Raw genomic sequence first — 14,020 nt, forward strand, 5'->3', positions numbered from 1 at the left:
ATGTTAAAAATATAATTAATATGCAGGATTATTGCAATAGTTCTATATAAACACAGACACACACAAATAGGTTTCAAAAAATTACATTAATACCCATTTTGTGAATTGGAAATATATTTTCCATGAATAAAGGTCTGTAAATAACAACTGCCTTCCCATTATAAACTTTCATTTACTTGACAGCATTACTCTATTTCATAGCTCAGAAGCATATATTTGGGTATTACAAATTTATTTAAGGTTTCCCTTTCATGAATACAAATAATATCCTATATTACAAAAGAGGTGTACATACCTTTTACATTGAACAAATTTCTCATTACACAATGCAAATGAAGCTGCTAAAACATTGCTACATAATATTGAGGTGATTTCACTATGACTCTCCTTCCACCCTTATCATTAACTAGAAAAAGCCCTTGTCTTAAATCCACAGCAAGATAAAGCTTTTTTGTTTCTATGTGTGAAGTTTTAATGTTATTGCATACCACTTTGCTACTGCATTTTAAGTACATTCATAGCCAAATACAGAAAATAAATACATGAAAAGCAAAATTTATTCAACCTCACCTTTAAGTCAAAAGTTCGAAGGAAATAGAAACTGGTCACAGAAAAGTTTGGGAAGACATAACATTCATTCTTATATAGACCCTTCCCGATAACAGTATTCTAGAAATCAGGAACTAGAAAACTAGAATTTGTTCTCAAATTCCAATTTCAGCAATTGGATAATTCTGCTTCACTTCAAATATAACTACCTCAGATGGAACATTATATATGGTTAAAGGTAAGAACAATATAGGAAGAACTTGTAGCATGCTGTTAGTAGGTAATTAAGTAATATTACATCTGTACTGACTTCTGCGAACAGATTATTTAATTAGCATGGAATTTTAAGTTGAAATTGCAATGGTGATTTTCTGTGGGTCCCATAATTGTAGCCATACCTTTATACAGTTGTAAATTATAAACATGTCCTTTAAGAACTAGGAGAGACTTCTAAGAAACCACCAATCTTCAATCAAGCTGTGCCAAGAGTATTAACATGAATAAGGTATTTCTGCCTAAAGGGTAAAGCAGCCACATCCGCTGGAATGCTTACTATCCAGTTGTTAGAAGGTACAAATGCAACAGTGACAATATTTCAACTCAGACTGCCCTGTAGAGATAGCTGGAGCCTGTCTCCAAAATTAGTGTGTGAACCTGCTAGAGCAGGGGTGTCAAACGCGCAGTGTCACATTATCATCACATGACGTATCGTGACTTTTTCCCCCTTTGCTAAAATGTGGATGGGCGTAGCTAGCACGTGACACCCCTGTGCTAGATGATGCAGCTGCTTTAATGCTTTGAGCATGGGTGCTTTGCTTGCATAACAAGGCTTTGCAAAGCAACTTTGTCTACTGCTTTGTTGGATCTTCTTTTTATCTCATTATCAACAACAAAAACAATGGAACTCATGACCTCTTCGATATCACGGCACCACTTAATTTAAACAGCCAATGAAAGAAGCACAAATCTTTACATCACTCCAGAGGATATTCTTTGGGATAATATCCACTATTTACTGTGCTCTAACATAGCGATATCAAAACAATCAAATATCTACAAATAAATGATACGAAAACAAATCACATAACTCCTTAATCACTCTAAATCACACTTGTATTGCTTAAAACAATTAAGGGAAGAACTGGATTTCTTGGGAATTTAGTTGAAATAAATAAAGCAGCAGCAACAGAAAAAGAAGAAATGGGATATATAGTCCAACAAACTAATAAACTAAACACTACAGAACTTGTAAAAATGAAATTTTCTGCAGTTTATGAAAGAATGTCCTGTTCCTCTCAATGTAGGAAAGTTATTATTATCTAATAAATATGGAAGGTATGAAATTTAAATTTAGGATAGCTTACATTTTGTTTAATCTGGAAAAGGCATTAAATTAAAAAATGTAATTCTTCAGGAAGACAATTATATGATGGATGATAATTAACTCTAAAAATCTGTAGTAGTTCAAAAATGCAGCAAACATAGCATTTCATAGCTGTACCAAATTCTGTTGTATACAGTTGTAGACTGGATAGGAGAATTCACTTCATGTAGAAAACAACAAATGTGTAGAAATTCTCAAAAAAGAAAACAAATACATGACATATTGCCACAACTATTTACATAAATATTTATCAGAATGGACACACTAATTAATTACATGATTGAAGCTGTACCCCCCCAAAAAATCTGAGTATTTGAAAGGCTAATGAATGCACTGCTTACTGATAATCCTTCATTTAGCGAGAAAGCTTGTAAACAATGAAGATATACATTTTTACAATTTATAGTCTTAGGAGAAAATAGATTTCTGGTTTGTCATCTTCATTTGGCTTAGTCTCTAAAAGGGAGTCATCTGTACAAAACCGGTCACTGTACCCCAAATGCAAAGATGAGCAGGCACCTTCTGGGACCCCTCTGCGTTCTAGGTCATCTGTGTTGAAGTTATCTAGATAGCTTGCTATATAAGATCCAGTAGAATGCCTATTGATGATATGAGACGGTACTGGGGGCTTATTTCGAAGGACTATGTCTGTTACATTACTGCTAATATTAGAAGGCTTTTGTTTATTGGCTTCTTGTCGTTCCTTGGCACGGCTAGCAATATTTCTTACTCTACTCTGACTTCTGGATGACAGTTTTCTGACCAGCATTTTTGGGCAGTCATCATTTTGCTTAGAACAAAATGACTGGCAACTCTCTTCTTGATCAAAAGACACAAGTTTTCGCAGTTGTTCAGTCAGAATGTCTGTAGTTGATGGTTTCTTGGCCTTCAGAGTGGCCACCATGTTGTCTCTCATACCAGATGTAATAAAGCCTCTACTAATGTATTTGTACTTGCTCTCAAAATTGCATGAGATATCTTCTGAGGTTAAGTCACCAAGACTTTTTGATTTACAAGGGCTCTGTTGCTTTTGAGCTCCAGGAAAGGGTGAAGGCAGAACATTTTTGGGCTTAAGAGCAACATTGATGCTGTTTGATTGAGGAATGTTTAACAATTCATTTTGTGTATCTGAAATTTGCAAACAATTATTGTACAAAAGTTCAAACGTCTGCTGACGTGGGTATGGAAAATACTGATTCTTATCATTGCTGAACTTTAAACCTTCAGCTAGGTTTTCACTGTGAAAGTCCATGCCCTTTAGGGGTTCACATATAGTTTTGTTATAGTATAGTGTATCCTGACTATGCTTAAGTTTCAAAGGAGAAGCAACTTGGCTCATATCTTCTATCTTATATTCAAAAGCAGTTATCAAGAGGTCTTGTAAATCCCCATCAATTTCCATTAGACTACTACCTGTAGAATTTGCACAAGTGACTGGGACAACAATGGTATTCTGTTTGTCAGAAGTATAGGAGTTGCTATTGCTGCGAAATTCCCAGCTGGTTCCACATTTTCTTTTAGTGTTTGCTTTCTGCATGGTGACAGGTGAAATACAGGAAATGTGTTTGGCACCCTCAGTTACGCAACTGTCTTTTGCATCCTTGGTTGTATCTTTGCAAACAGGTGTATCCATTAATACAGACTGAGAAACTGGAGAAAGAGAAGCCTCATGAATAATTGTGTACAGAGAACATCCTGTTGTCTTAGGGGTGGATATTATGGTATTTTCTGCTCTCGAACCAGTTGAACAAGCTGATCCAGCTAATTTTAAGCTTAAGGACTTATCATCCAAAATGACACTTTGTTCATTCAGTGATGTACATGGTAGATGTATGGACTTTAGATTATTGTTCTCTTTATTAATATCAGAGGGACTTGAAACAAAAGTTAAGTCAGTTTGGTCACTTGTGACATCAACTTGTTCTATCAGCTTCGAGATAGAATTATCCCTTTCTCTCTCGTCAGCTAGAGAAACCTCATTAATCAGACAAGAAATGTCACTATCTGGGATGGCTGGCGTAGAATTAAAGCCACGCACATTAGTTATTGTTGTATTTAAAATTGGGTGGGATTCCATATTAGCTTTTTCATCTGCTATTTTCCGCTTTTCTTTGCAAAGTGCAGTTATCTCCAATGTCTTTGGATCCCTGCAGCCTATGTCTTCATGTTTTTTTCTTTCAAGGTTTTCCTTTACATGAACAAATTCATTGGGAAGATTACTTTTCCAATACGCAGTGGAGAAATAGGTTTCAGCTATCCCGATTGCAAAGTTTAGGCTTTCTTCTTTTTCATCAGGACAAAGTGTATCACATGTACCAGACTTGGGTACATCTTTCTTAAACAGGTATGTAAAAGATGGTTTTTTCTCAGAAGACGTGATGGTTTTCTTCGCATTTATACAATCCTCACTTGTATTGTTTCTGCTTTCTGCTAAATCAATTCAAACAGAAAACAAAAATATGTGTTATAAATATTATCTTACTTGCTTATGATTAGTTAATCCACAGAGAAATGGAGAATGTAAACTCAATCACAGTTGTGGAAAAAATTAATTATGTGAGTGTGTATTTACTATAAATTATCCATGTGATGTGCTGAAATGGAAAAAATATACAGTGGGAGGCATTTCACTGAAGTTTTTCTTCAATGCTTTATTACATCACTGCAGTCATGATGTAATATTTGTATAAAGAAAGTCAATGAGGTATCATAATCTAGACATGTGGAATTACCTTCAGCTGTATTCCTATTCAGATTTGTACTATAAAGGAGCATGACAAACAAAGACAGAATAAAATAGCTCTGTTAAAACACCATCTGCAACAAGAGGCATATTTATCAGAACTCTTGAATTATACACCTAAAACTTGCACTTTATGCATCAGCAAGATTCCTACATTGCTAATAATATACAAATATTTTATTTTCCCTTTATCTCTAATATGATTTAAAATATAGTCTAGACTTTCAAGGTTATAAAGCAGACTGTTCTTTCTAGCCACTGTGAATACTTGGCATTGATACGTAGGTGCAAGTTTATTGCTGTGATAACATCAATCTATGATGGAAGTAAAACCTGCAAGAAGAAAACATTGGTTCAACACCGAGCAGAGGATAAGACAAGAATTAATGATATTCCTTGACTGTTTAAAGTATCGATGGATTAATCTACAATGAATGTTTGTGGTTACCCACGCTGCTTCTTCTATTGAAGGTCTGACCTCAATACATGAAAAACCTAGTGTCTGTGGTAAAAACAGAAGGGAGTTGCCAAGAGCTGCAAATGTATATGCAGATGACCATGTTATTGGCTGACACTTTGAATGATTTGTACTGAATATTAGCTAGACTATATAATGTAAAAGGAAATATGGATTTGAAAATTAAGGTTGACCAACATAGCTACAATTGACACGTAAAATGGGGTTACAATTTTATGCAATTGCAAGTTGTTTAAGTACATGAAGGAGAAAAATTAGAGCAGGTAGATGAATTTGTAAACTTTGGGAGAATGTTTAGTAAAGATTGGGAAATGAAAACATTTTAAGAGATACAAATGCTGGTAAAAAGATAATGGATGGTAGTGGATAATAGAGGCATGTGGAGCATACGTCCATTATTTTATATGAAATTGAGACTTAGATATGGCAGTAGGGATATATAAACAAGTTGAATGCAGTGGAAATGGCCTATTTAAGATGTTAAAACAAAAAGAGATGGAGTCAAGAATGAATAGGTAATGAATGAATGTGGATTGATTAGAAAAGAGAAGGACCAATATAGAAGAAGTGCAATTAGGCAATTTGGTCATATAGAGAGAGTGAATGAGGATCATATTTTAAAACAAATATATGAAAGAGTGAGTAGGACGAAGGAGAAAAGGAAGATTGTAGTGATTGCATGGAGTTAATGAAACTTTCAAAAGGAGTAAGAAATTTGCAAAACAAAAAGCAATGAATTGATACAGTGGAAACAAAGGTGGTTTGCAAGGATAGAAAAGTATGGAGAGGTACAATAAACAAAGTTGTGAATTAAAATTAGTGACATTTTCATTCCTATCTTGAATTTAATTATTTTGTTTGCTACTCGCCACTTTTCTGGCCCATGTGCCTTGTTCCAAAAGGAAATAGCATGTTAGGTATACAATAAGGTACGGTATATATGTATATATATACATACATGTAGGTCTTTGGTTATTCGGGTTTTCTCCCACGTAAAATTGGAAGTGTCTTGGCGACGTTTCGATGAAGTCTCATTCGTCATCTTCAGGCTTCAGTTTCGTGCTTCTGGGAGTGCAGAAGCACGAAGCTGAAGCCTGAAGATGACGAATGAGACTTCGTCGAAATGTCGCCAAGACACTTCCAATTTTACGTGGGAGAAAACCCGAATAACCAAAGACCTACATACAAACATCCGCGAAAACCTCAGAAAACATATACATACATATATATACAATAAGGTATGGTATTTATGTATATATGTCCATACATCCTACTAGACTAATTTTCAAGCAACAAGCACAGAAACTGACTTGATCAAAAGGTCAAAAGGTCTCAAAATTATAATCCTGAAAGCCTCATAGTGGGAACTCACCAGCTGTACTTTCACTTTTGGTAACTTCAACAACTCTGCTAGCATCCTGGTCTGGTGGTGGCAATCCTGCCAGGAGATATTTTTCAACTGGCATGGAGATGGGACGCAATTGTAAACTTCTGCTTGTTTGCCTGAAACATCCTTCCTTCTCTTTCAAGTCCAACGTATCAGATACACTTTCCTTAAGGTCAGTGGTCTCTTGAAAGCCCATTTTGCTTTTCTTCCTGCCCTTTGCTGGAGCACTGGCTGTGCGTCGAAGGATTCGGTCCCCGAGTGACCTTTTTCGGATATAATTAGTGCTGTTTTCCACTGAATTATGTTTGGAGTTCTTATTAAAAAGCCCCCGGAGTCCTATTAGTTGCTTGTTCTGGAAAAAAGAAAAAGAAAATGGGAGGAAAAATCTAGATTATTTTTTTTTTTTGAGGTGGGGGATGGCCTGTTTTACATAAAGGAACTTCTACATTGCTGAATTTGCACACGTTATCTGAGCAGTGACTGATAAGAATATCTGAGCAGTGACTGATAAGAAAATCCCAAGCAAATCAAAGAATGCCATCAAATGAAGCAAGTCCACATCTAGCTGATTAAAAAAAGGTGAAGCTCGCCATGAGTTCATGCATGTATAAGAAAAAAAGAGGCAGCCTGCCTTGAAGCAAAAGAGGTTTTACAAGACACTTCCTAATTGCATATGACAAGCTCGCAAGACATTTCCTTGGGTGAGAAGCTAGCCTGGTCCAAAAGCATGTATTTTTATCACACGGGACCTTCAAAGCAGCAGCACAAACTTTCAAATGCTTGATGAGAAATAAAGCACTATGGCAGTAAGAGATCATGCAATTCAGAAAGCCTCCAAAAAGGGAGGGGGGGAAAAAAAGGTACCCAGCTAGTGCAAAATTGCATGCTAAATTAAAAGCTACCTTTGTGGCTCCTAGAAAATGCATGATAGTATAACTGGGATTGAGGATTAAAGGACTCCACTGAAAGGCAAAAAAAAAAAAAAGCAGAAATGTCGAACGCAATTTCTTTATCTGAATCACAAGAAAATAGATACGTTATAGTAAATTAATATTACAGATAAATGGCAGAGCTGCTTTTGACATTCCACTGATTCCTTCAGGTGGACAAGTCCAGCTGAATGTAACAACTAACCTGATACAGGTAATCCTCAGTAAATTCATTTGGTGACTGTTCAAAATTACAACGGCACTTATGACCATTTTTCACACTTACAACCATTGCGGCATCTCTGTGGTCATATGCTCAAACTTTGGATGCTTGGCAACTGACTCTCATTAATGACAGCTGCAGTGTCCCAGGACTACCCTGTTTCCCCCAAAATAAGATCCAACTGGAAAATAAGTCCTAGCCTGATTTTTCAAGATGCTCGTAATATAAGCCCTATGCCCAAAATAAGCCCCAGTTAAGACTGTTAGCCAGATGGATGCATTTAGTACCGTATTTTCCCCAAAATAAGACCTAACCAGAAAATAAGCCATAAAGCGTCTTTTGGAGCAAAATGTAATAGAAGATGTGGTCTTATTTTCTAGGAAACACGGTATGTGATCCCCTTCGGACAAGCAAAGCCAATGGGGAAGCCACATTCACTTAACTAACATGTTACTAACTTAACAACTGCAGTGATTCACTTAAGAAAAATGGGAAGAAAAGTTGTAAAATGAGGCAAAACTCACTTAACAAATGTCTCACTTAGCAACAGAAATTTTGGGCTCAATTGTGGTAAGGCGAGGACTACCTGTACAGCCATCCTGTTAAGATTTCTACTTCCCTGGGGGAAATTTCCTTTAAAGAAACATAGCTCAAATGGCTATGTCAATTACTGCCAGAAAATAAAGGCGACAACTCACGAAGGACCAAGTCAGAGATTCCTTTGCAAAGTAGTTACATCCCTAGCAATCCTTGGCATGGCTGTTAATAGCTAATGGGTAGCACTTCAAAGCAGTGGTGAAATGCTCTGTGGGTTGCCACTGGTTCGCTGCCCGTGTATGCACGCCAAATGCGTGGTGTACATGTGTATGCACAGTGCATGCCAAATGCACATTGCGCATGCACGCATGCAGTGTCCACCAAACACATGCTGCATGCGTACTATGTACCAAATGCATGCTGCACGCATGTATGCACAGTGCGCTCCAAACACATGCTTTATGTGGAAAAAGGAGCCATTTGAAGGTAAGTAGAACAGTGAAGGGGGGGGGGAAACAGCTTTGCCGCGGGATTTAGATTTGCTAGAAAGCAGGATTTCCTACTTTCTAGCGAATATATTTCATGCGGCACAGCTGATCATTGGAAATACTGCTTCGGACGAACCGTTAGCTTTTATTACTACCAGTTCACTCAGACCAGTGCTAACCGGTAGCATTTCACCCCTGCTTCAAAGGCTCGCAAAGTTGTCTGGCTAATCAGAGCATTGTAACAAACAGAGAATGAGAGGCTTCAGGGGAGAAGATTTCTGAACATTTCCTCAAGCTTGAAATATCCATCTATTTTTTAAATCTTTGAATAATGATCCAAGTCAAGAATCAGGGTTCTAGATTCATGGAGCAATAACACAGGGAAGTGCACCAAGCAAAAGGAAGAAAAGCTCTTCAAAACAAGAAAACAAGAGCGCTGTCTCCGATTTTTAAGCAGATAAGGGAGAAACAAGGAAAAAGGAGGGCAATGATTATTAACATCAGCACTGAGTTAATTTAGTGAACTAGGCTGTTCAACGAAGCATGATATAAAATGGATTAATGAGTTCATCCTAGAAAATGTACTGTGCAAAATCTGATTTTATCAAATTGGAGAGGGCCTCTTTTGCACATTGTAGTGCTGGAAAGTATTTTTTTATTGGCTTATGAAACTAAAATTGGATGAAACGTGGTACAATTATTGCCACAATAGACTAGCAAATCTTGGTTCTTCTTCCCTCTTGAATCACTAAATATAAAGTTGCTTGGAACAACTAAAATGGCATATTTAGGCATATTTAGGCATCAAGATCATGAAGCTAAATGGAAAAAGTCAGTTATTCCCAAATCATAGGTTGAATTCAGATACAATGCTAACCCTTTACTGAACCCACAGTTAGGATCAGCTGCATCCATTTAATAAGTAGTAAACCAAAAGCTCCAATCTTCTTGTGGCTAACCAAAGAAAATGTGACAAAGAATCCTGATGTTCACTTTGATTTACAGCCCGTGAACGGCTGTCATCCTTAACAATAAATCAGAGTTCAGAATTACTGAACTTTCCTAAATATAGTCAGCAAAGACAGTGAATAGTTTACACTGTCTTTCATAAATGCAATTGCCTGCAACTACTTTGCAATGGTAGCAACTCAAGTACCTTAAATATTGTTGCCGGGGACACAGAAAATTTCAAAGTCATTTCAATTCCTTATTTGCAATTTCCTAATGCCCTCAATTGTCCAGTGTTTCAGATGGGAGTCTTTTGTAGCTCACTTAGAAATGCCAAAAACTGAACACAGGACTATCTGCATGATATGAAATGAGCCTCTCTATTGTTCCATGGCCTCTAAGCAACAAAAATATTCTTCCATAACAGAAATTGAGAAAAAGCAGTTTGCAAAAAATAAATTATTTTCCATTTTAAAACTTAAACTAAGTTTTAAACTATTCCAAATTCAAAAACATAACAGAACAGCAGCAGCTTTGCTTTAGAATTGATTAAAACTAAGCACAAAGCAATTACCAGTAAAAGAAACAAATTCCACTGAAGAAGCATTTTTGCAGTTCAATGAGAAATGAATGCTAAATCACCCCAGTTATTAGGTCTCCCCCTAATTTTGCTTATTAATCCCAAAATGGCGGGGTGGGTGGGTGGGGGACGGATCAGTTTAACTTTTTAAATAACGAGATGGTGTGATCAGAAAAAGTAGGTAGAAAAGAAATGTTCTCATAAATATTTGGGCATGGTAATTTGCCCAGCAGCAAAATAATAAATTATTTCATATCTAAGGAAAGTAGCATCTATTAAGATTTAATTAATGTTGTTTACTTCCATTATAAGCACAAATCACAATTCGTGGTTTTGAAACTTAAGTCTGAGGCCCTCCAGAAATACTAGGAGTGCCAATATATCTGGAGATATGGCACTAGTGAAAGCAAATGCATCTCAAAACTTGAACATTCTTTAGACATTTGCACTTTGAAACCAGAAGGCTGAAGTTGTAGCTTAAATCTGTGGTTAATCAACAGTTGCTCTTTCATTATCTAATGCTAATGTCAATCTTAACTGTTCAGTATGTAGAACTGAATACTTATCGCTTACCTTTCCATAAATTTCATTGATGGTTATATGAACAAAAATTGATGCTTCAGTCAGTCCTTCTAAGTAAACATGACGATAACCTGGTGAAGGTGAACATCATCAAGAATGTTAAATGGTATGTTTCATAGTTAAGATGTTATCCTACACTGTTATACATAGAACATGGATGCTAGAAGGTTGGGTACACATTCTGATAGAGAGAAGTTCCCTGAAGAAGACTCCAGCATGAGTCCAAAAGCACAGAAGACTAAACCTCTGGTCCTGGTGACCGACCCAGATTGGATCCTGCAACGTTATCCTGGGACACGTATATTTGTCTTCATTTATGAAGGTTGGCTAGTTTTTGGTTCAGGGTTGCTGTGGGAACTCAGTCACTATCTTTGCATATGGAATGAAGCTAGTGCATCAAATGAAGCCGTAACATGATTTATTGGTTTCAGCATCACGTGTTATATGACCAGACAGAGCATATTTTGTAGATAGCATGGTGTAGGAATCCAGCTATGGGAAATTAATAAAGGACACAAACGATGACTAGATGGTGGAAACAAATGAACTAAGAAAAACTTCAGACTCATCCTACACATGTGAGAGTGTGAAAGTGTCTTTTTTTTTTTTTAACAAACCACCGTACAATTGGAAAAGTATGTTTTAGCTCAGGTAAGTTAACAATCAGGAGTTTCAACCACTTTTTTATTCTGATTAAGCTTGACCTGGGTTAATGAGATTAAACTCTCCAAAACTGAATAGAGCATAAAACTACTTGTTCTATAGGGAAAGAAAATGTTTCCATTTTCAACTTGTTGCAGAAAATTGAAAGATAAGTGTTGGAAAACCTGCAATTTTGATGCAGATTATTCCTGTAAACTGGTATGTTGGTTTACAGGAATGTGGTATGTGGTATGTGGTATGTGGTTCTTCTATTTTCTAAATGCCACTGTACAACCTCCAGACAGCATGTCTAATAGTACAAGGCAAAGGAATAAGTGCAAAAATATAGTGGTTAAGCCTAAATATTTGTTTTAGTTGGATACCCCACCTTTTGTACAGGAACACAAGGCAGCATACATGGAGTTCTTTCCTATTTTTCATCCCCAACAAACTTGTGAGGTAGATTGACTTGAGAAAGATTGCCCAAAGTCATCTAGTGTGCTTCTGTGCCTAGTCCGATATTCTAATAACTATGCCACAATAGTCTGAACCGGGGTGAAATACTCCTGGTTCAGACTGGATTGGTCGATCCAGTAGCGATGGTGGCAGGTGGTTCAGAGAACAGGTAGCAAAAATCCCTGCCCCACCACCCATGCCTAGCTGTGCCGCGTGTTCATCAGAGCCTTTTTTTTTTTACTTTTAAAAGCATTTTTTACAAACTATTCTGCTGAATAGGTTGTAAAAAAATGCTTTTAAAAGTAAAAAAAAAGATCACGCACCACAGCTGATCACCACCACCACCCCGTGCTATTCTACTTACTCCATGCCTCCCTTTGGTTTGTACTGCACGTATGCACACCTCGCATTTGGTGCATGGTGTGCACTGCACATGCGTGCACAGCGCGCATGCGCAGCCAGCAAACCAGTAGTAAATCGGTTCAGATTTCACCACTGGTCTGAACTAAACTGCGCAAGGAATTCTGGTTGGAAAGACTTCTGCACTGATTTTACAAATCAGAAGAGAAATGACAATTCAGATTATTTTTATTAATAAATACATTGTTCAACGTCTATCCAATGAATAGACTTTACTAAAGAATATTATCACTAGATCTGCAATTCCAATCCTAAATGGCTTAAAAGACTGCACTATATTAGTGAAAACTATTTTTACTCCAGTAAGTTCACAGGGTTAGTCTTTCTTAGGTTTAGTTTTCCATCTCAGCAAGGGTAATGGTTTTTCTTTGTTTGCTCTACATAACTTTCTTCCCTCAAGTACTCAAGAGATTGAAGGAACATAATTGGAGTTTCCCACAACACAGATTGTGAAAAGAGATTCATTTCACCTGCCAGTGAAGCAGCTAAAGAAAAGAGAGAAATGTCAACAGACTCACCAGGCATCAAGCTGTTAAAAGCCACAGTTCTTTGCCCCACAAAATCTCGGCCAATGGGGTCATGATCCCACACTAGAAATCGGACCAAAGCTATTTCAGGCATGTGGATAGTGAAAGTCAGGGTTTCTTCCCAAACAGGGTTGAATCCTGTGAGGAGCAAAATATATAGCAAATGTTAGGGTAGCATTAATCAGACAGAATATGTGTTATTTTTGATTTACAGATCAATTTACAAGTCATCTACATGCCAAATCTAAGAGGAATTTTATTTAATGAAAAACTGATTGTGTATGAATAGATAAAACCTTATGACATACAATAAAAGTATTTCTGCTTTAGGCTATTTTAATTTAAATCGCTTGCAAACACAATTATACTTATATAAATAAATTTATTTTATTTTAAATTAAATTATATATAATCGAACATTATAATTTCATATTAACATTAAAAAATCCTAAGCATTGTCCTTGACTAAGTATGTAACCAAATACATTCATGTTTTGTTTCCAACACCAAGAATAAATGACAAGCCAAATGCATTAGCAGTCCATTAACCCCACTGGCTGAATTTTGACTGACTGACCAACTGTTCCATCCATTTATCTAATAGCATCCAACCTCTCACATTATTGTCAGGTCTAAACTAGATCAAGATCAAAGTTTCTAGAACCTGAGACTTTCAAGTCAGAATCTCTGCAGCTTCAGCCCCAGAACAGATGGCAAAGAAGAGGGAGCTAGGCTGGGAAACAAGGCCATTCCATAGCCTAACTGAAAGACCATTTTTAACCAGTGTCTTTACTCTGACAACTGTATCCTGCTTGGAGAACTAATACAGTATTTAAATACTCCTTCTTCCTTTCTGTACTTGTTCTAAACCAGGGGTGTCAAATTTAATTTCATTGAGGGCCACATCAGGGTTGTGTTTGATCTTGGAGGGCATGCTGTGTGTGGCCAGAGTGGGTGTGGCCTGCTTGATGTCACTCATGTCAGGGGCGCCTGTGGCAGCCCGAGTGTTCTGCCAGCGAAAACAGGCTCCCGAACTTCATTTCTGGCTACAAAGTCCTCCTGCAACCCTCTGCCAGAGACAATGGAGGGCCTCCGGATGGCTCCAGAGGGCCTCCGTTTTTGCTGGCAGAGGGTTGCAGGAGGCCGT

At 37.1% G+C, this 14,020-nt stretch overlaps 1 protein-coding gene across 1 annotated transcript in view; it reads right to left on the minus strand.

Annotated features, from left to right (window-relative positions):
* Positions 1-1,312: 1,312 nt before the first annotated feature.
* Positions 1,313-14,020, minus strand: part of PLCH1 (phospholipase C eta 1) — a 138,104-nt gene continuing 125,396 nt past the window's right edge. Inside the window, exons 20-24 of the mRNA XM_058189246.1 lie at positions 12,865-13,011; positions 10,820-10,899; positions 7,444-7,503; positions 6,527-6,893; positions 1,313-4,363 (exon numbers count right to left, since the gene is read on the minus strand). Of these exons, the coding sequence (XP_058045229.1) occupies positions 2,334-4,363; positions 6,527-6,893; positions 7,444-7,503; positions 10,820-10,899; positions 12,865-13,011 (2,684 nt within the window). The 3' untranslated portion in view covers positions 1,313-2,333. The remainder of the gene's footprint in view (positions 4,364-6,526; positions 6,894-7,443; positions 7,504-10,819; positions 10,900-12,864; positions 13,012-14,020) is intronic.

Source organism: Ahaetulla prasina, chromosome 6, assembly GCF_028640845.1.
Source record: "Ahaetulla prasina isolate Xishuangbanna chromosome 6, ASM2864084v1, whole genome shotgun sequence".
In the NCBI taxonomy this organism is placed as follows: Eukaryota; Metazoa; Chordata; class Lepidosauria; order Squamata; family Colubridae; genus Ahaetulla; species Ahaetulla prasina.